The sequence below is a fragment of the Phalacrocorax carbo genome, chromosome 13 (genome assembly GCF_963921805.1).
Source record: "Phalacrocorax carbo chromosome 13, bPhaCar2.1, whole genome shotgun sequence".
Classification (NCBI taxonomy): Eukaryota; Metazoa; Chordata; class Aves; order Suliformes; family Phalacrocoracidae; genus Phalacrocorax; species Phalacrocorax carbo.
The window spans coordinates 5,973,601-5,996,110 of NC_087525.1; the positions used below are offsets into that span (position 1 = coordinate 5,973,601).

Genomic DNA, 22,510 nt, shown 5'->3' on the forward strand with positions numbered 1-22,510 from the left:
CGAGAAGAGAAACATTTACAAATACAACCACATACATAAAATACAAAGGTGTTTTAAATATTTAAGCAGTTGTCCTAGAGTTCATTGTTTTCTGACATTTGATGGCCTCAATGCTATGGGTCTTTCAGATGGAAACATCTGACATATTTTGCTGGATTTATGATGCAGAAAAATTATTGGTACTTGAAGAAACAGGCCCAGGCACATGTCCTGGACAGGAAAAATGACACTTTGGCTCAACTTACAATGCCCACAAATACATGCCAACCATGTTAAATAATCCAAGCTGTAAATATACTGTGAATTCCTAAGCATTCTGGGGTGGGTTATGGTGGTTTGTTGTTGTTGGGTTTTTTTTTGTTTTTAATACATATTTGATGTTCAGATTCATTTTTAAGGACTTAAAAACATCTGAGAAAAGAAAATATTATTTTTGGATTGAGCAAGAAGTTTCTATGACATGGAACTGGTCTTGTGTTTTTGTTTTGGCTGGCAAATAAAAACCCCCAGTTACTCATACTGTTCCATATTTTTAGCGAATCTCAGCTCTAACTCCCTCCCTTTCTCTTTGTACAGTCTTAACACCCCTCCCCAACCCTGCCTGCCGTAGCAAAGCCACGAGACCCAGCAAACGTTTGGTTTCTCTCAGGCCACTGACCTACTTTCTCTCATTGAATTACACCTTGTGAGGTACTGGAGCCGAGAGGAGAATGCTGGTTAGACCCCGTTTGATAAGGGCATGTCAAAAACACGGATAAATATTTGAACTTATTGCCAGTTTTTGTACTGTGATTTTTCCAAATCGCTGCTGAACCTTCACAGTACTTATATTCTTCAGCATTTCTAGAGTTCTGGCCATTATTAATGGTGACCCCTTCACCTTTAAAGAAGCGCTGAACCCAGCAGTATGCTTGCTGGTTTCATCCTGTGCTTTCCGAGGGATGGAGGCAGTTTTACACATATGAGCATGTGCACAAATAGTCACGCCATTTACAGTTTTATGGATGACATTCAGGAGAGAGTACTTTTTTTCGCTACATTACTAGCAAGCCATGCATTGATATCATGGCTTAGTTACGCCACTATTTCACAGGGAGTTGCTAACTGCGCACACGCAGGAACCTGAGCGCCATTCAAGGATGCGCTGATACTCCCTAAATGGAAACGTTATCATTCCATCATTGTGTAGGCTGCATGTGATGCCTACCATAAACAGTTAATCCAATTTCCCAGAATCTCGACACCGAGCTTAACATTCCAGGGGAGAAGAATAATATTATTCGGGGAGTGGAGGGGAAACCAAACATTTTTTTATTTTATAGCACAGCTTTCACATAAAGGCATCACACAATTATTTCCAGAATAATAAAATTACAGAATCACAAACTAAAAATCCTAAATCAATAAGGTGGTGGTTAGGGCTTTATAAATAGCTATATGCAAAGCTTGACAGTTGCAGAGCAGCAAAAGGAGAAAATTTCAGGGGCACAGACAAAGGAGAAGAGCTTTTCAGGTGGTATTTTGAAAGGACCAAGAGAAGGGCTCTTAAGAAGGCAAAGTGAAGGGGCAATTAGAAGCTGATGAATAGCATTTACTGATGCGCTTGCTCCATGCGTACTTACCTCTACTGGGCAGCCTTTGGACTATGAGGAAGATTTAGAAAAAACAACAAGTTGTTCCATGAGCAGCGAATGACGCCTGGTTCCCTACAGACTTCTCCGTCCCCGCGCTCCCACTCAACCCACCCCAGCACCATTATCCCTGCTCCCACCTCCGCCGGACGCCGGCTGGCAGAAGCAGGGCCCGGCTGGAGCTCGGTGCCTCCCAGCTGCCGGGCAGCAGGTGCCCGCAGAACAAGCTGGGGCCACGGCTACCAGGACCTTGCCGCCTCCTCAGCGGTGGAGCTAACCTGCACCTGTCCCTCCCGCTCAGCAATGAAATTTCACAACTAGGAGCAAGAGGTTAACAGTCTCCAAAGACAATTAAGTTTCTACAAAGTTCAGTGAAATCTGGCTGAAATTTGACCACAGATTCCAAGTTATTCAGGAAGGGTGAAAGAGGGCAGGACATACAGAGAGCACAATTACATGTGACTCACGTTCTCAGAAAGCCCAGCACATCCTCCCCTTCTAAATTAAAAACAAAAGCAGTAATAAAATAAGCACGGAGAGGCCTAGCTCCCACTTGCTTTTTAAAATACTCTGTCTGACCTGTGTCTGGACCTATGCACTAGCCTGAAAACTGTCCATGCCTCGAAGGTTCAATCCCCAATATTGCTTACTTTGGAAACTGAGACCCTCATCCGATTTACGGTTCCAAATTTTCATGCATTTCACCAGACACTTTCATGGAAAACTGATCCTGCACATTTCTTCAATTTATTCTTTTCCATAAAAATATTTACTCTTAAAAAGGTACTAATCATCTTTCAACTGACTTACAATTAGGCAAAGGCAGACTAGCTCTATGTTTTCACAACGCTTGGCCCAGGGGAGAGCGTACAAGCAGAGACAAAAATCAGAGCTCATATTGGTTGAAGGAAAACCTATTTTAAACAAAACTAAGTATTTGTCACTATCACAAAGCCAACACCTCTTTAGAACAAGAAAGCTGAAGAACTGTTTTGAGGAACTAGGGAAGGTGAGGGCTGAAGCGTATCAGCAGAACTACGCCAAAGGTATCGTCAACTCCAGCACACACACTAGATTAAACACTGAGTTAGAATACATAAAATTAGGAAGGTAATGTATATTAGAAATTCTGTTAAAAACCGGTACACCTACAGCCTAAATAGCATGACACTAAAATTTAATATATGTAAAATTTCAAGGTCAGTGTCCCCCATAGTATATTTTAATATAAAAAGGAAGGGACACAATGGCAAGTGGATAACTACAGAGTTGGTGTTATGGGGAAACCAGCTGTAAGTAAAGGCCCTAGCGATAAGCCAGCACTTTACAGCTGAAGTAGAGTAATCCACCAAATGAGGAACATCCGTTTCAAAAGCCAGTCTATTATTAAAATCTGTGCAAAATATTCCATTAATAAACTTAGAGAAGCTATTGCTGAGAAGTTAAAAGCCACATTTTTCATTGGTGCTGGTACTGTGCTGAAAGTGGACAAAAATTAAACCCAAACATGAGAAAATCATGGACTCTGCTGAAGCTCGTTTACACAGCAAAGCTGCATATTCTGCTACTCTAAATATTTTTTCCAGAACACACAGCTAAATCTTCCAGGGCGCTCAAAAGCCAAAGAAAGTATCGGCCAAGTGGTTTGTTTAGGTTTCCAGTGTGCTTGGTGATAAAAAACATTATCTATTCTGGGTTTACTGATGTCATGGTAAATCTACATATTTGTAAAACTTCTATTTTAAATTTTTTTTTTTTTTTTAATTTAAAATGCACTCATGAACTCAATGTAATTCCCTCCGCAGATCTCCAAAGAAACATCTGCATCCACACAGCTCCCAGCGCATTATTCTGGGACTCTTTGATCTGCCTTCGTCCTCCTGAACTTCACATGTAGAAACGATGTGGTCTTTTCCACTATGTTGTAAGAACAGATGTTTTAAATTCAAGTTTCCGCAAGGCAGTCAAACAGCCTTTCTAAACTTGAAAGACAGAACCGAGTTTCCTATACTCGTCTTCCCTCTGCAGCCGTGGGTGCCGTCTGGGGCTCCGAGGTGCCGCTGCATCATCGCCGTTTACCACCACAAATATGAACAATGTCATTTTAACTTTACAGCGGAGACAAACGGCATCGTTTTGCTGGCCTGTTACACCCTCAGTAAGCGTGCGTAAGTCTGAGCACCAGAGAAGGGGACCCCAAATGTATTCTCCTTTTGACCACCATATACACACGTAAGAAGTGTCAGACAGCACTTCTGTACTGCGTGCTGTGACACGGGCACAGCGCACAAACCGCTCTCTGGGAGCGCCCAGGTTAGTAGAGTGAACTAATATTTTTCCATTTTCACAATATAAACAACAGTAACAAAAATCCTTCCTTTACAGCCCTGTGGAGTTTATATTTTCCGTTTGTTATAATTTGAACTGCCAATTTTGGCATCTGGTACGTCTGTAGCTCGCAAAGCGAGCTGTGGACGTGGCCCGGAGTGTAGCCTAACCACTGAGAGACATTCTGTCGTTTATTGCAAAGGCCTGCACCTACACGCAATGACTTGATGAGCTGTAACTACAGAAATACAGGAAGGTATTGAAGAGCAGAGGATTTTTTTTTTTAAATAAATCAGGAAGAGTTTGTTGATGGACTGCTGATCGACACGACTTAGTTCTGCTGCCAATAATAAATTTTATATTGTAGCTGCCCTTGGAGCACAGATTTATCTCCCTCCCCTTCTTCCACAGTGCCTGCTACAGACTGTGTGGCACCAATGATTACACATAATTGCAGCTGGTCTCTCCTTCCTCAACCCCAGCAGAAAGGGCAACGTGCCCCAAAGGATGAGAAACACCCAGACGAACGCTACAGAGCTAGCGAAGTCTTCATTAAACCATTGTTCCAGCCCCTGTAAAACCCCATATGTCGGTGATTTAAATGGATTCATGCAGGTATGAAGAATGTGATTCTTTGCAGCTAATCTAGTAATGAAACAAAAATATTTCACAGACTCCATTAATAACTATAAAGCTTTTATTTGCATGCTGCTCATTTACAGTCTAGCCTCGTATCCACAAGGAACACTCCACCCTAGCGCTGCACTTGTAACGTACATCAGTGGCCCTCAGGAGAATGTTAAAAGATGACAAAAGAGCCTGAGTAAAAATGGATGGTATATTTATTGACTTAAAGGTTCTTAAAAATTCCAATTCATAGGCAGAAATTACTTTTGCTTCCTTCAGATAAACACGTTAGTTGACACCTCTGCAGTGCTTTCATTTTACTACAGAGCAAACAGGGAATATTCATTTTTATTTTTAGCTTTTCTACCAAAAAGCAGCTCTGCTAAATTCGGGACGTGATTTTGCTAGCCAGAACAGATGTTCAGCAAATCCAGCCTCCCACAGCAATCCTCAGTTTCTGTAAGTCAAGATGTGCTATGCTATCTTGTATCTACAGAAGACAGTTCCAAGACTTTTCTCCCCCAACTGCTAGCAAAAGTGACAGCCTCATTTATTTTCAGAGTCACGTACAAATAATGCAGCTGATCATCAAAACATGTATACCCAGAGAAATAGAGGAGTGCTTTTCTGAAATTCTGGCAGAGTCAGAGCAAGGAAGTTGTTATTGGCAGCTCACTGGATAATATATTCTTTTAAGCATGCAGTAAACTAACTCCATGCTTATCATTAAACTCATTTATGTGCTTTGCTGAACTTATGTCTACATCTGGTTTAAATAACTGAAATAGATTCTGTTTTTCCTGTACTTCCGGCACACCGTGCAGCATTCCTTTCGTATTTGTGGTAAAAGTGATTCACCAACAACTGAAGGGAGAAAACGAAAAGGTGTCACTGATGCCACAAGTAGCAGTGGTCGAGCCGGGAGCATTCGCGAATACCACCCTACGAGGTATTTATTTTAACCTTTTTAGTCCAGAGGAACTTCAGGTTTTACAAATTAAGATTTTTTTGAGTCAGAATAAGAAGGAAGGGAGGAAATCTTACCAACACTAACGTGGTGCAAGGTGACAAGTACACCTTGTACAGACTCGAAACTGTTTGGTGTGACTACCATTTTTTAAAAAAAAAATCACAAACAAAATACAAGAGCAAAACAGTAAATAAAGTTATGGATGTTTGAGGTTTGTAAGGCAGTGCAAATAATTCGCATGCTGTTTATTACCATATTATCAGAGAACAATCATCTACATGAAAGCTGTCACCTGGGTTAGATTACTTGCACACAGTACATTTTACAGACAAAATATGTCATAGTTCAGATGTAAATGACTCCAGCATCATTATTACCAGTTATCCGTAAGAAATCATAGTGTATTTTAAACTAGGTAGGTAGCAAAGCAGCTCCTGGAACTAGATGGGAATGCAGGAGGTGACCAGACAGATGCTAGAATCATACAGAGTAATTTACGTTTGTGTTATCATCACTAGTTTTCCTATTTTATTAGTAGATTTGGTTGTAAGATAAAATTAACCACCCTAATTCTGATCATCAAACCGATCTAGACAGAAAGAAGCCCAGCACGTCCCATCACCCCGTCTGCAAAACAAGAACATTCTTTGCTTTAGGCTTCCAACACATACCTCAGTAGACTAACAGACAGCAAACCCTGCATGTCCTGTGAATCACACCCACACCTTCTCACCCTGAAGGCTGTACAGAGACCATCAGGTACCTCTGAACCACCTTCCAAATGCCCCAATTCAAGGATATAGATTGAGTGTTAATACTTGCAACTACTTCCTATTTCTACATAGCCCTTTGGTGCAAGTATATTAAAGAGATATCAAATCTAAATAAATAAACCATCAGATATGATGATTTGATAATGTTCTGCAAGACTCAAGATTTGGCAGAACTTGAGAGAAATAATTTTAAGTTCTGGCCTACATAAAGAGATACTTTACACAGGCCATAATTTGTCGTGCTGCTTAGATTTGGAATTACTTGCAAACACACCACCTACAACCCCCAGAAAGAAAATACCAACGCTAGCAAGCACAAGCTGACACTGAAATAACATCAGATGATTACAGATAAATACATGCCCTGAGAACTAATCACCAATAAATGCCTCAAGAAAGGGCTAATTGTCCCTCCAGGCACTTCTGGCCACAAGTTACCACTTTTCTGAGATCCGATAGGACAGAATGAGCTGACGACTCAGTTTTCATTTCATTGTAGCATTTAACAGAATCTTATAATTTTTGGAATGCCTAAATTAAATTTCATTAAACGCTGCACCATGCAATTTGTCAAAGGGAAGTCTCATTTTCAGATTTGGCTTCTTTAAGAGGTTTGAATTCCTATGTTTCACAAGGTCTGACGTGACTGTACTTACACGAGCTTACTCACAGCATCTCACTAATATTTTGCAAAGTACACTTCCAGCATTTTATAAAATATTTGCATGTAAGTGGCATTCAGTGCTAGGAAAATATTAATCTGTTCTGGACCAGCGCTCCTGGTGAATTCCGAGACCTGCTTCCATACGCTAAAGCAGCGGACGTTTGCCCAACATACAACCACACAATTAGTATTAAGCAATTGTTCCAGTCATTTCATTGCCATTACGTACAAATGCTAAGTGTAAGTATATGTGTAAGTGCAACGTTTTGTTCAATCACAGCAACATAATAATTGCATTTTCATTTCCAAATTAAAAAAAAGACTATGTCTAGGCGGGCAGAGATTTTAGATGGATTTTTTTCCAGATATGCATGCTTTGATAGTGAAATTATTCCCGAATGCTGCCTCTGCTGATGTACAAGAAGTCACCCTAGCTATTTAGAGCATGACAGCGCTCTAACTACTGAACACCCCAGATGGTCAGTTTTGTTTTACCTTTTCTCTTTTGAGATTGTCTTTCTTCACAACTATGGTCTCAAGTTCTAAAAGATCACTTAACTGAGTAATTCCCAACTGATGTTCTCACCAGCAATCCAGCAAGGTATTTGGTACAATGACCACATCTAAAAAACCACACCTGTGGGTTCTCCTTTCCTACTGAGAGCTAAAGATCGTGGTAATCACCTGACTCCATGTGCACCATGATATCACACCCTCTACTTTCTGGCTAGTAACTGTACTACCAGGAAGCCTGGTAAGTGCACAGTGCAAGAAAAAGTGGATTTGATGAGAATTGAGCCTGGGGGAGGTAAATTCACGATGAGTTTGTTTTAGCTCTTCCTCTACAGAAGTTTGTACAGCTCCTCAGTCACAATTATTTGCCTTTCAACATCAAACCTCTGCTGCAAAGAGCTTATCTGTCCTATGGCCAGTTCTCTCCAGAGGGCCTGGGTCTCCTAAAAGTTAAGGTATTTTGTAGCAAGAATCACTCCCACACCTTTCTTGATCTGTTCTGTAAGAAGCTGAACGTGTGTCCTCTGTCAACCAGTAATAAATAGATGCAAATAACACGGGAATTTATAAATAGGAACATGCGGTTAATTTCATAATACCTCCAAAAACTTCATGCACATGTACCCACCAAATCAAGCAGCATTTTAAAACACACAGTAATCACAACAGCGAACAGTACAAATGAGAAAATCCTATGTACATACCACGGTGCTTCCATTGTGCATGTTATGTGTGTCCTTATGGGCATGGGCACAGAAATCTATGCAAGCTGTTACACCAGAGAAAGGCCTACCGTCCTTGGAGCCAAGCCGACAGTCTGGGCCCATGTGTTCATTTTCCACCTAAAAGTAAAATAAACTACAGGTACTTGGGACTGAAAGTGAGCAACTTGGAACCCCGCGAACCACAGCTGCGCTTGTGACCAAATAAACACAGCCAGTAAGACTGATCACAAAGCATATATTTTCCTTTGAAACATGCAACTCTTGGGAGTGGATGTCAACGAGATCACCAGCTCAGACAGAGCCAAATGTCTTTAAATGATACAAACGTTTTATTTACAGTACTATCTGTAAGCCTTTTACATCCACACAGCATCAGGGCAAAACTCAGCCACCAGCTGAAATAAGAAAGGTGCAGGATTTCAGAACTAACCAAATAAAGCAAGCAGCGTAAGGAAGCAAGGGGATTCACCACATCTGCGAGGTCTGCGGCCTCTACCCAGGAACACACTTCGGGGTTTCACCTGGGTTTTAAACTACGCTGCCTGTTCAGAGCTACAGCTACACTAGCTGAATGTCACAGACCTACCTGGTTCTGGAAAGCTTCAGGAGCAAGCTTTTTATAAACTGGAGCCACATCAGTAGCTAAAGTTTGCAAATTATTTTCAAGAAGTTCCTCCTGCAGAGAAAGGCACTGGTTAGAGCGCTGTAATTTGCTTTAAAAGAATCTAATCCTGTTTAGAGATGCCTGACAAGTCAGACACTGTCTTATATTCTATTAATCTGACTTCTTTCTACCGCCCTTTGTTACCAACCACAAATAAGGCTACTTTTGCACGACAAACACCAAAATCGTTACATATAAGTCAGCCAAGTAACAATGGAGGATTTCTGCATGATTTCCCCCTTCCGAAACATAGGCGGTCAAGGAATGAGGTACGTTCCACCCAAAATAGAGAAGCAACATCTAGGAGATTATACCTAGCATGTGGAAATTATGCCACATGCTGAGTGGAGACAGAACCCCAGGTGGTCTTTCAGATTTTTGCTTATAAGGCCTTTACTTATGTTGCCACAGCCCTGCTGAAAGAATCCCAGGCTTCTGCCTTCTTTTTCTTTTCATCATATGAGTAACTTCAGGGAAGAGGTATGTTTCTTATGTTGCAACAGAACTCTTATCAGGAATATTGGATAAATATTTTGTTCTTTTGAGGTGCAAAACTCAGGACTTTATGGAATATCTAGTAGATTAGGAAGTAATATTCTTTCCCTGGAATAAGCCTTATAAACACGGAACTAGCTAGGTGGGCTTCTCTGGCAGCGTAACATTTAAGCTCTATTTATAGATGCAATCCCTAAATCCTTTTCCTAAATTTCTGCTTTTCCAGGAAAATCACCAACCACCTAGGGAAGAAAAGGGTGGTGACATACTCGCTACTTTGTTTTCCTCCAAGGGCCAGGCTTTGAGGCAACTGCAGCTTCAGTACTGCATACTGTATAGCGGCAAAAGTAACAGCTTATTTTGTTTTGTTAAAAAACACACAACCCCAAACCAACCAAACCCCATTGCACTTATCACCATATATTGCAAACACCAATGTAAATGAACATATAAGGGTACTTTCACATTTTCCAATGTGATGTTATATTACAAAGCGATACTGTATTTTTAACTCATACTGTAGCCAGTTTATCAAACATTGATTGCTACAAGTTTTTCTGAACTGCACTGAAGGTAACGCGTCCTTAATTATCTATCCTATGTACTATTCTTACCTAGGTATATTATCCCCTTAACCTCATCTCACTCCATCCAGTGCCTCAAATGATCCAAATCTTTCTGGACTTCGAACTATCTTCTTAATTTGCTATACCTCCTAGCTTTATGTCATCTGCAAAATCATCAATATCCAATATTTAGCTAAAAGAAGTGTCTGCTAGAAAAAGTAATGACAAAACCAAATGAAAATTATTTACCAATAATATCACTTCTCTGAGATGCACTGACCAGCTGCCCGCACACTGCAAGTGCCCAAGCACCACTGCTGCCTATGGCCGGAGGCTTTTTGCACAGCAGTAGGCTACACGGGCACACTCAGTTATGGACCACCCGTGTGCTGTGCAACCCTTATCCCCTCTCAGCTGCAGAAGAGACTTTAAAACAACTTCCATGGACAAGGAGAAATAAGGGAATGTGCTTTTAGTACACACACCCAGAAAATGTCTTGGGCAAATAATCTTCTCTTTTAGGCAACTGCTTTTACACTGTGGTGGAAGGCATTGTCCCCCCAAAATCGACAGGTTACATGCCAAGTGAACAGGCAATGCCAGACAGCTCTCATGAGCGGGGCATCATTTCTAGATGCTGCTGTGCTTGACCGAGTGTCCAACTGGAGCTCAGGACAGCCATTTCACAGGCTGGGAGGAAGCGATGCCACCAGAGCTTGCAGTCTCACAGAGCATATTCTGATCAGACTGATCTATTTGAGCGCGCTCCTAAAAGATCTGGCACAGCCTAGTAATTCATTAGGCAGTACATGTGGAAGCTGCCACCTTTGTTGATCCCTCAGCCGTTATTAAAAACATCAGAAGCCTACAGAGAAAACACACACAAGGAGAATGCTCCATGCACAGCATTACACAGTGGGAGAACCTAAAAACACAGGATTGCAGAGAACAGAAAAGGACAAAGGAAAAGGAACAGGATTCCTAAAATGAAAGGATGTCCCATAAAGAAATTTTTCTATAAACTGAAAATTTATAGAACAAATTTCCTCTTGAGACAAGCAGGGCTATTTTCAGATTGTACTGCCTTAGTCACACATCCAGTGGCGAGAAGGGCAGAAGGGCTGGGTGCGCTCTACTCTGCCGCAGCAGAAGTTCCCCACTTTAAGCACTAATGAAGTTAGTGAATGCCCACAAGGCAAGTGGACAGCACGACTCAGAGGAGACTGAGGGTTTTGCATTCACACACAGATGCATAAAAGATGCTTCATTAACTCCTTAAGGAAAAAGTTAGGACCCGGCAGGAATATTTAGCTCCAATCAATCAACTGACATCTCTCTCTTCCAAAAAACAATGGATGTTTCACATTGTGTGTATGTACCCATGTGCGCACTCCACATTAAAAAAAAAAGCAAGAACACTGCTGCTCCTGTCTGGACTTCAACCAGCCAGGACTTTTCTGTAGCTGGCAGCCGTGGAGTTCAGGAGCGAAGGAAGACTACCAGCAAGGTAACCCAACGGGAGAACGAGGTAACTGACTGCCCTACAGGACGTGTCTCAAAGCACGCCAGATGTGCTAGTGAAGACGTGATATATTTATCTAGGAGTTCCGCGGGGAAGTGGGGTTAGAGACACCTACAGTCAGAACATAAGGCACTTCTGAGTTACCCTGAAGAATATATGTTCATCAGGCAGTGGTTATCAGTTTACAACACCTTTATTCCTCTTCATGGAAGTATTTCCAAGGTTAAAAAAAAATTGGTTGGGTTGTTTGAGAGGTTCGTTACCTCACGTAATCCATCACCGTATTTCCTGTGCTATCTCAGCTTTATGGCATCACTAACACCCGTAAGCAGCAATTGCAGTATCATTTCACTGCATCATATTTTAGTGCATTCATTCCCTCAAGAGTGTTTAAAAAACATGCTGCCCACAGAAAACCCAGTTTATTCTAGGTGGCAGACAGAAGACCAGGTTGCCAGCTGGTCAGACAGCAGTGTGAAAGCAGTGCAATCCGAGGTACACAATTTTCTATGGCAGGTAAAAGGACTGACTCTCAGAGGTGCAGCCTTGGTGCTTAGAAAAACCTTTAGCTGTATTTTAGTTAAGAAAGAATTAATGTTTCATACAGAGTTACACAGTGGAGCTAATATGCATACAGAAAAACATTTAAGGATAATGTTAGGGTACTTAAATACACAGTAAACAACACTGACTTTTCATATAGTGGAAAAATAAATACTACAGCTACAAAACATTTAGTTGGGTGCCTGTGTGATAAGCTATACACATATCTGTGAGAGAGAAGCGGTGGATACCTGTAGATTTCATTTCTAGTTCTGAAAAATCATTTGAGTAAGTATTTGGAGGAAAACAAAACAATTTAAAAAAAACCCCAAACTTACTTGTTTAGGGTCATCAGTGAGAAGCCTGAATTTCCTGGGGTTTTTGCTTCTGGCAAACTTACAGCCATTGAAATACATACTCCATGAACAGCCAAATGAGAACGATGCTCCGCAAGTTTCTGGATCAAGTCCTTGACATGCACAGGTACGACTATGAAAGGAAATAAGATACAGCAAGTGGTCAGCTGACAAGGCAGCTTTTTTTTTTTTTTTTTGAGGTGAATGCTATTTCTTTGATAATACACAGCATAACACCACAAGAATTTATAAAACACATGGTTTAAACAGGCATTTTCTGTTTAGGAAATAATTATATGTAGAGGACTGACTTCCGCATAAAGACAGTCTCGAGTCCCGAAGTCCCACTTCTAGGAAATACACAACACTCAGTTACAGCTATATAAATATACCTGTGCTGCTTGATTTTGAGTTTTCCAACTGCATGAAATTTTTATCCAAGAAAATACCACTCCTACTAAAGGTTACCCCTAAATCCAATAATTATTTTGTTACATGTGGCAATACCATTAGCTCCAAACTGATCCAACTTCCCGAAGTGGAACAACCCTACTTAGCCTGACCCTTGAAGATGAGCACTAGATTCAGGTCACTGTACAGCTATCGCAGTCTGCTTGAATGCAGGCTACACAAAAATGAGCACAAAGGCAGAACTCCTACAGGGCCTCAGTCACAATATATGATCCAGTCAACGAAACTAAATTCCTCTCATAGACACAGAGAGAGGAAGATCCTAATTTTGAGTGTGTGTTCAATCTCTCATTTATTTAAAAATTTCACATATGACCTCCTTCGCAGCTCTTTAGCAGGGCTGCGTGTGCAAAGGGCACACCGAATGCCCTGGGCAGCGTGCGCAAAGCCAGGAGAGCAGCTCACTGCCACCCATCTCCCTGGCTGTAGCATGTACAACTATCACTTAGAACCTGGTCTCTAGGAAAAGCCAGGAACTAAGTTGTATACTGAAATGACACCTAGTGGTTTGTCATTTTAAATGAGCTTTTGTACTTTTATTTTATTGAATTCTCAAGTTATTTATTGCAGAACATTCAAAAGGCAATACAACAATCATTTACTATTAAACTAACTTACTCTTCATTTAACGCACATCTACGGCTGGTGGGACAGCCATATTTTCTGAGGCTCTGCGTCAGTTCTTTGTACAACGTATCAGCCAGGAGATGGGGGATCCCTTCCCAGGCCAGGATGAGAATCACGATGACGGCAGTTTGACAGTGGTGTCCTGCACGCTGACGTACCAAGCACAGCAACTTTTCCTCATCACTACTTCTTCGTATCACCTGGAAGAATAGTTTTGTTTATTCTTTGATCAGCGCAGGAAACGTGTAATGCGTTAGTCTTCTCCAGGACATGTAAAGCCTGCGAGAGCAAGAAATACTGCTGCCCACAGAGCGTCCATCAGCAAGCAGGACTGCAACAGCATCACACGCTGATGCCTGGTGTAGAACATGATTTTGCATTGCCTTTTTACCTGTAGAAGAAGTCGCAGTACATTTTACAGGAGGAGGAATGTTTTAGGTGTTCTACACAAACAATAAAGACAATGCACTAAGAGGAAAATAACCACTAGAAGGAAATAATACTCCTGAGACAACAGATCCACTGAGAATCTAGCAGTTACCTTGAATATAATACAGAAAACACTGCCAAAACCCAGAACGCAGGTACATAACAGCACATCACAAAAGCCTGCAGGTGTTAGGATAGTTACCTCAGTACACAGAACGGTTCCCACCTTGCAAAGTAAAACAAGAAAATAAACTGTGTTCTTAGTGAAGGAAGCAATGAGATTTGTCAAAACATATCCCTAGATGACCTACATTAAAGTTCTTAGCAGAGTGCTGAAGTTTTTTACTAAACTGTATAATATGCAATGCAATTTCTGTCAACCTTATCCATAAAATACAAAATGGAACAGTACAATACACTACTGAACTAAAAAACAAGCCAACAACCAAAAAAAGCTACCGTCCTACTCCCTCATAGTTCGGTTTTTGTCATGATCCAGAACAGAGCTGCATTGCAAGGTAACAACAAAAAAAAAGAAAGGCATTAAAGCTACGTAATACAAGAACATAACCTTTAAAAATATGTTTATCTATTCCTCAAACGTGTTTTAGCCAGCGCAGCCTGTTCGAGGCCTCCAAAGGTATCAAGGCCTCAGTGTTAAGCTTCAAGCCTATTAGGCCTGGACCTCTCAGGCACAGGAGGCTAACCCCTCTCTTCCTCAGCTGTCGTACACAGGATGGGGACCAGCAAGTCCCTCTTCCTTACTCTGTGCTGACAGCGAGCGCTTAGGTCGCAGATACTCTCCGCCAGCTCCGTAGCAGCACGCTTGCTCAGGGAGCAGTCGGTCACCCTGGATCTCCACCCAACTCCCCCTCTCCATAAGCAGAGCTCCCATAGACATGCCACTAGTCATGGACCATAGAAGTGGGAAGGCAATGGAGTTTGACTTACTCTTTGAATACCTCCAAATATCTGAGTTTTCAGGCAGATTCCCTATTGGACCAGCGTCAAAGCTTAGTTGTTGCCAGACGGGCAGCTGCCATTTGTACGTGACCCCTAGCCTGATCAGCTGTGAATATCTAAATTTTATGAACTCATTAAGAGTGGGGACCAAAGTATGCTCGCTATTAATTTGCAAATGAAAAGGTTTCCAACAGATAAACAGTTTCAGAGGGAATCTGAGCAGGCTTAGCAGGAAGAAGCAAGCTTAAAGCTAACTTGTGGTAAGAGAGAAAGTACCTCCCTTCTAAAGTCAATCATACGGTCTTACAATAATCAGCCTTAAACTTAAGAAAAAAAAGCAAACGCATCTGAGATACCATTGCTCAAAAGGAGCCTTGGTTGTGACTGACCAACCAGTACAGTATTTTTTCAATAAATAAAGAAAAATAATGCAACTCATTTACATTTGAGTGAGGTTTACAGAAAATCTATTATGGCTGATATACAACACAGCTTATTCGTGTCAGTGAGTTTTACATTCCTGAGGCAGCACAGTTCCTTCAAGTTAAAAGGAGAAGAATTTAATTTTGTTACTCAGCATGAAGGGTGATGCTTTTACTCTTCTTTTTTTTTGTTTCTAGACTTTGCAACTTCAATAAAGAAAACTGGTACCTCTTAGTTTCTCAAGACAACATCAGGTTGCCCTTTTTCAGTTCTCATAGTTCTAAACTGGAAATACACAGTCCAGCAAAAGTGACAAATGGACAGAAGGAAATGTATAGTTTCCTCTAAACTAACAACCCACTTCCCCGGAGTTAAACCTAGCTGGGATTTGCTTCATTATGCATGCAGTCTTGTTGAACCCAAAAAGATTTTACAATCCATCATCTTTCAGGCCACAAAGGCAGCTAATGGAATTATTAGTTGTCTGAATTGAATTCCTGTGGCTCTTAAGAGGTTACATGGTATGCTCACCTGACTGCTACAGCTGGAAGGCTCCCGCCCTTTTATTACCAGATATAAGGCACTTTCTTCACCTGACTGTTACAGTCTTAGAAGAGCACAACTTGCACTGAAGCAAACACAGTTCCTTCAGGCCTGCAGCCAGGGATAGTGCAGACAGAGCTGGAGCCATGTTGCTTTTCCCATATAAATTGATGATGCCCCTTCACATGCTATGGCTGACATTCTTGTAGATTCATTTAGGTTGGAAAAGACCTTTACGATCATTGAGTCCAACCACTAGTCTAACACTGCCAACTCCACCACTAAACCATGTCCCTGAGCACCACATATACACGTCTTTTAAATATCCCCAGGAATGGTGACTCAACCCCTTCCCTGGGCAGCCTGTTCCAATGCCTGACAACCCTTTTGGTGAAGAAACTTTTCCTAATATCCAACCTAAACCTCCCCTGATGCACCTTGAGGCCGTCTCATCTCGTCCTGTCACTGGTGACTTGGGAGCAGAGACCAGCCCCTCCCTCACTCCAGCCCCTCTCAGGCAGCTGCACAGAGCGAGAAGGGCTCCCCTCAGCCCCCTCTTCTCCAGGCTAAACCCCCCCAGCCCCCCCAGCCGCCCCCCAGCACACTTGTGCTCCAGACCCTGCCCCAGCCCCGCTGCCCTTCTCTGGACACGCTCCAGCCCCTCCAGGCCCTTCTTGTCCCGAGGGGCCCAAACCTGAGCCCAGCACTCGAGGTGGGGCCTCCCCAGGGCCGAGCACAGGGGCCCCATCCCTGCCCGGCCCCTGCTGGCCACACCAGGGCTGACACAAGCCCGGGGGCTGGTGGCCTCCTTGGCCACCCGGGCACTGCTGGCTCATGCCCAGCCGGCTGTCAGCCAGCACCCCCAGGGCCTTCTCCGCCGGGCACTTCCCAGCCCCTCTGCCCCAGGCCTGGGGCGCTGCCTGGGGTTGGTGCGACCCAAGGGCAGGACCCGGCCCTTGGTCTCAAAGCAGTAATAACCTTCTGTAATAATAATAAAGGCACAGCAATACCACACTCAGTATACAGAAAAGCACATTTGAGCAGGACAACTGAAAACTATGGAATAAATCCAGCCAACAGAAACACCACGTCATTCTTGATGATTTAACAGGTTTTTTTTCTACCGAGGGAAACTGCCACTGCAGTTGTTGACTTCTTAGTCACATTAACCCTGATGTAACGCCATTCATTTCCAACTTGTCATTTGTTTTCCAGTGCCTGACTACATCAAATAAATTTTTGAACTCTACAATAAGTTATAGGTATATTGTATTATAAGTATCTATATTAAGCAAAAGTAAAGCTGACGGTATTTGCTTTTGTTACTAAACTTGTGGTTATCTGAGGAACTGGTACAATCCAAAACACACGACTACGAGCTGTACACTCTTATGAAGACTTTGCCTGATGTGCTTACAGATCAGATTCCTTACTATTTTTCTAAGTAATGGACGTAGTAAGGCTTTAGTTGATCGATCATTTCTTCAGTTATTCTTTAGCTGTCTCCAGTTTATTTCTTTATTTCTATTCCATTTTCTGCAGCTTGAAATTACTGTGGATGGTTCCAAGATCTTTTCACCTTTAAACCATGCAGTGTTTTAACCAACTGCCCCACCCCATCCCCAGCCTTTTATTTTATGGAAACATCACACTTGTTAAATTCATACAGCAGTAACATCATCTTAATTATGCCATTATGAGAGTAGCATATATAAAATCTCAGCCTACACTTTAGTTAACTTCATTCTTTTCAGCATGCATTTGACAGTGTCCTCCTCAGTAAGGCAAATGGAATCAATATACTGTCAGCCACAGAGAATACAATAATGCCATTTATTAACCAAGTCTTCATGCAATAATTTAAAATGATTATTTATTTGCTATTGAAAGTTTGCAAATGTAATTCCCAGTGTACTTATTGTTTACCTATGAAACACTGAGATGCTGAATATTAAGTTAAATACGCAAACAGAGCAAGTCACTGAATGTTTCCTCGGTCTGAACAATGCACAAATCAGCTGGCAAATCTCGTGTCCAAAGGCTGATTGTACTACTGATTTCTGTGACGTAGTTAATAACAGTGATAAAGTAAATAATTTAATACTCCAGTTTGTTTAATTCTGGTCCCTAATGCACTTAAAAGGAATGAGAAAAGAAACATTTGTTAAGTGGTGGAACTTTAAAGCTAGCTTTTTAAAATGGAGGAACAGAAACTTTTCCCCTGCAATTACTTTTCCACACAAAATAACCACACCTTCTTAGTGACTCACATAGAAAAATAATCAAGAAAACAGACTTGTAACAAGTTTGTCAAGTATTATGTAACACTTAAATGTCATATGGTCATCTTTTTGCAGGTGTGCAGGGCTAGATTATCCCTGAACTCACTTTAGCAAGCCGTAACTGCCATCAATTCTAAGCATCCATCGTAAGATTCCCACATCAACAATGAATAATTTGTTTCAGCTGCAATGCAGCACTTCTGGAAAGCTAAGGACCCAACAACTCCCCCACAATGCTTGGCCCATACCTATCGGCACAGTTCTGCACCCACAACAACCAGGCATGAAGTTACACACTACCCACTCCCTCACCTGTTTGCTACCATAACCATGCCTAGGACAAAAGGAAAAACTGGAATGGGACACACCTCCTTCCAAACAGCTTTCTTATGCACATACCCATTTGGACACACAATATCACATGCTGATTTGGGCAGGACGCTCATTTATTTTGGTCATTTTTCAAAGCCAAGTTTTGTACATCCCTCCTGTGCTGTAGTTGGACACGCAGCACTGCCACTTTCTGTACCACGCCTGCTCTGTGCTACTGCGGCCATCCATGTCTCCTTGTTTATGTGTACATCTAGAAGACGACAGCAATCAAACCCAGATAGTCTCAAATGGCAGAATCTGAGAATATGAGCAAGCCTTCAAGGTGCACCACAGCCAGCTAGGACAGAAACACAACCAACAGCTATTATGGCAACGTATCACAGCTACACCTCTCTTTCTACAAGCCACAGAGATAGGTTACCCAATTTTGTTAAAGCCTGAGCCAAAAGCTAGAGTCTATTTATTGAAGAGGTGCCATATACAGCAGAATTTGCTCCAACAATTTAGCAACAAGTTATGGGATAAACAAGAGGAAAAGTTAGTTTTTCAGTCCCTCACCTACAAGGAGAGCAAAGAGACAGAAAGGAATGCTGAGAATTAAAGAACTGTAGAATACAAGGAGCAGGACAAGGTCAGACAAGTGGACTGTCCGGCCTTATCCTTATTGTGACAGTGACTAAGAGGAGCTGCCTAGGGATGAGTAAGAAAGGCACCTGGATGCAGAGATGCTTCTCAACAACTGCCAGGCACCTTCCAGCCACCTACTGGCAGCTCGGGGGATGTGCTCTCTCCCAGCTTTTGAAGGATTTTTGCCTTCTGTGCATTTATCCATTCACTTCTAAATCTATACGGCATTTTACCATCAACTACATCCCTGTGCAAAGCTTAAACCCAGACTATGTGAAAGAAAAAACATTACCTTTGTGCTGAGCTCACCCCCTGCTAGTGCCCTCTAGTTTTGATACAGGATGAGACTGAGTAATAGGTCGCTATTCAGCTCTCCATGCCAAAGACTTTAGAGAGCCCTGCTTTCTCCCCTTCCCTCTCTGCCAGGCTGATGAGTCTGTACCTCTACCTGTCTTTCCCAGTTCTGCTGCACTTTCTGAGTTGGGGGACCAGAACTGCAGGCAGTATTGAAGACTGGGGGGCAGCATGCTTTCTCACAGACATAGATATGTTTCATGCTGTCTTTATTCCTCCCCAGTAATTCTCACCCATTTCCTTTGCTGTTTTCATCACTATTGAACACTGAAGCTGATGTCTAATGAACTATTAGCCCAAGCAGTAACACTCAACCTAGCGTCCCATCACCATGTATATGAAACCACAACACACCACTTCTTGTGCAACTTTGTATTTATCAAGTGAGTTTTATCTATCATTTTAGTGGCCATTCGTTCTGGATCACAAGTCCTTCCTGTTCGTCATGGTAGCTGTCCCTCCTCTTCATTATCCTGAACAACTCTGCACCATCAGCAGTTTGTCACCTCAGTGTCTCCCACTTTTTTCAAATCATTTCTGAATGTACTGAACAGCATCAGTAAAGTTATGCTATCAATAAAACCTGCTTCAGCTGTCCAAATGCTTGAATTCTACTTACTTGAATTATTTCTTTTAGATCGTTGAAGCAACTGTCTCAAACCTTGGCAGGAGCTCTAGAACAAGGAATAAGTACACTGTGAATAAAAACTACTTGATGTCCTTAAACATAAGCCAGTCTATCTAAATTAGCACGTACATGACTTATGTAAGTAGCTAAGAGTCAGACTGCAGAAGCTCAGCATGCCAGATGCTGAATTACCACATGGATGAGAAATTACTTTCCAATTTAGGATCACCATAATAGTTGTGTTAACTTTAACATGATATAAACCAGACACCACTAGCAAATAGTACAGAATTTTAATTGCGAGTTAAATATGCGGCTATAAATCACTGGATGAAAAAAAAATAATGGAACTAACAAAAAGGTCCTTTTTAGGTTTATTTCATCTCCATGTGGTTCCACTGCAATACTCCCTCCAGCCCATTCTGAATTTCTTCAGCAAAATGCCTCCTTTGCAGGGTATCAGTAGTTGATTTTAAAGTGAGAATATAGCTTAGCTGCTCACTGTAATTTCCTGAAATAGGCGACTCATTTAGAACAGTTTGGATCTGAGTTTTCTAACCTGCAGATTTTTGCCTCTGCACAAAGTCCATGCGTGGAGTCCTCTCTACACAGGATGAGATTCTCTGCTAAGCTACAATTCCATAATAACCTACACTAGCGCAAAGCAAGAGCACAGTGCTGTTAAAGGCTGCTGCTGTTCTAGCCCATGATGCTGTGTGACAGGCAGCAGGAGGAATGTTCTTGTTTGCCACAGAAGTCAGTCTGCCCTTCTTTTTCCTAATTCACCCCTTCACGCACATTAAACATTAAACTCTCTTCTTACCGTAAAATGTTATATTCTTTTAGGCTCTGCATGTCTAAGAGATATCAAAACAGCAATAAGTTCCACTTCCCTGAATTCTTTCTCAAGTACTAGCCGACCACATCAAAAGAGTTACAGCACTATGATGTTACTTAGCTCTTTTCACAGGAATATCACTGAAGCGCAATATCCGCAATTATCTGCAGACACTTTTTTCAAGTTGCTACTGGAAGCAGTATTGTACCATTTACAAATGAGCAAACTGAAGTATTTATTCATTAAATGATTGTTCTAGAATTGTGCAACCAATACTGCAGAAATAAGGACAAAACTCAAGTCTCAGCTGCCAGTGCCCTCCCACCCTCCTTACTCCCTCAAACTTCCCCCTCTGCTACACTGCAGGCAATGGCAAACCGCACTTTGCATGATATGGATGACTAAGAAGCTGTGCTCTGTTTGTTCAGATATCCCATTTGTTTTAATTACATTAGCAATAATAGCAACTTACATGCTTGCTCTTTTATAACACTCAATTTTGTTTACCTTAACATAGCTTTTTTCTTTCATGTTTACTATTAAAATATTTTAGTAGTTCTTCATAATAAACAACATTAAAACATTGACTTCAGAAACAGTATAAAATTTTCTAGTAATTTTGAATCTCAAAGCATTGCAGCACTTAAAGAATGGCTTTACTCTGGATAACATTACAAACATTTTCATCCAAAATAAACTCCCCTAACTCTGTATTTAGCCCACATGCCTCCTAGCAAACCGGGAAAATAGTGCCTGCACAGCTACAGTACCTGCTACACAAACTAACTTAATGTATTACAACATTACAGCACAAAAGTGATGCTCTAATACAATGTTGCCTGAGAAGGCAAACAAAACCCCCACCAACCACAAATTGATTTCCTTCCAGACTTCTATAGAGAAGATCTTTTAATCATAAAGACAGTTTAATAAATGAAATAACAGCTTGAAGTACAGTAAGCTGTTTAAAGCAGAATGGAGCTGCACTTTCTACTTAAACCTGTGGCCAGCGGACAGTAAGTCCACGAGAATTTACTTTAAAGCCCTTTTCAAATATATTTCGAAAATTCCCCAGTCTATCATGTTCCAGACGGCACCTCAGCTTCAGTACCCCGTAGCTAGCAGTGCCGCACCAGACCTCCTGCCCAGCGGGACACAGAAAATAAGCATCGGGAGAGTCCGCTTACAGGTGCCCAACTTCCTGACAAAGCCTCTGACAGCTCCACTGATGAGTAATGGCCATCCGCTGCAGGGCACAGTACCTTGCTCATCTGTCAGTTCATTTGCTTTAACAAATTCCACATCTCTTAACAATAACACACATAGAGGGCCTAGAAGCTGGAGTAACTTCTGTTTTCTAGCTTTTTTCAGTTCCTAATTTCAATCACTCTCTCAACTCAAGCTAAACTAGCAAACCCAAAAAATCACCTTCTCTGCATCTGCAGAAGAATCTACTGTTACCAAGGCTCATTCAGCACTCAACAAATTGTAGTTTCTGGCATTTAGCTACAAATTCCTATCAGTTCAATGATCTATAAAAAAATCTTGTTTGTAACAGTGGGTTATCTAAGCATTACTTTAAAAATTTATTAATTTCAGTGGCTAATAATGACGG

At 41.6% G+C, this 22,510-nt stretch overlaps 1 protein-coding gene across 5 annotated transcripts in view; it reads right to left on the reverse strand.

Moving 5' to 3' along the window:
* The window catches only part of TET1 (tet methylcytosine dioxygenase 1), an 87,097-nt gene that overhangs the window by 16,433 nt on the left and 48,154 nt on the right, over positions 1-22,510 (reverse strand). For 4 of the 5 annotated variants that reach the window (XR_010375075.1, XM_064464683.1, XM_064464684.1 and 1 more), the window contains 4 exons: positions 13,467-13,675; positions 12,360-12,510; positions 8,818-8,907; positions 8,211-8,348 (listed from right to left, as the gene is read on the reverse strand). Coding sequence is in view for 4 of the 5 variants with exons in the window: in XM_064464683.1 (XP_064320753.1) it covers positions 8,211-8,348; positions 8,818-8,907; positions 12,360-12,510; positions 13,467-13,675 (588 nt within the window). In the remaining variant the exon portion in view is untranslated. Of the gene's footprint in view, positions 1-2; positions 5,451-8,210; positions 8,349-8,817; positions 8,908-12,359; positions 12,511-13,466; positions 13,676-22,510 lie in introns of those variants that run through there. The other variant, XM_064464685.1, reaches the window with a different exon arrangement.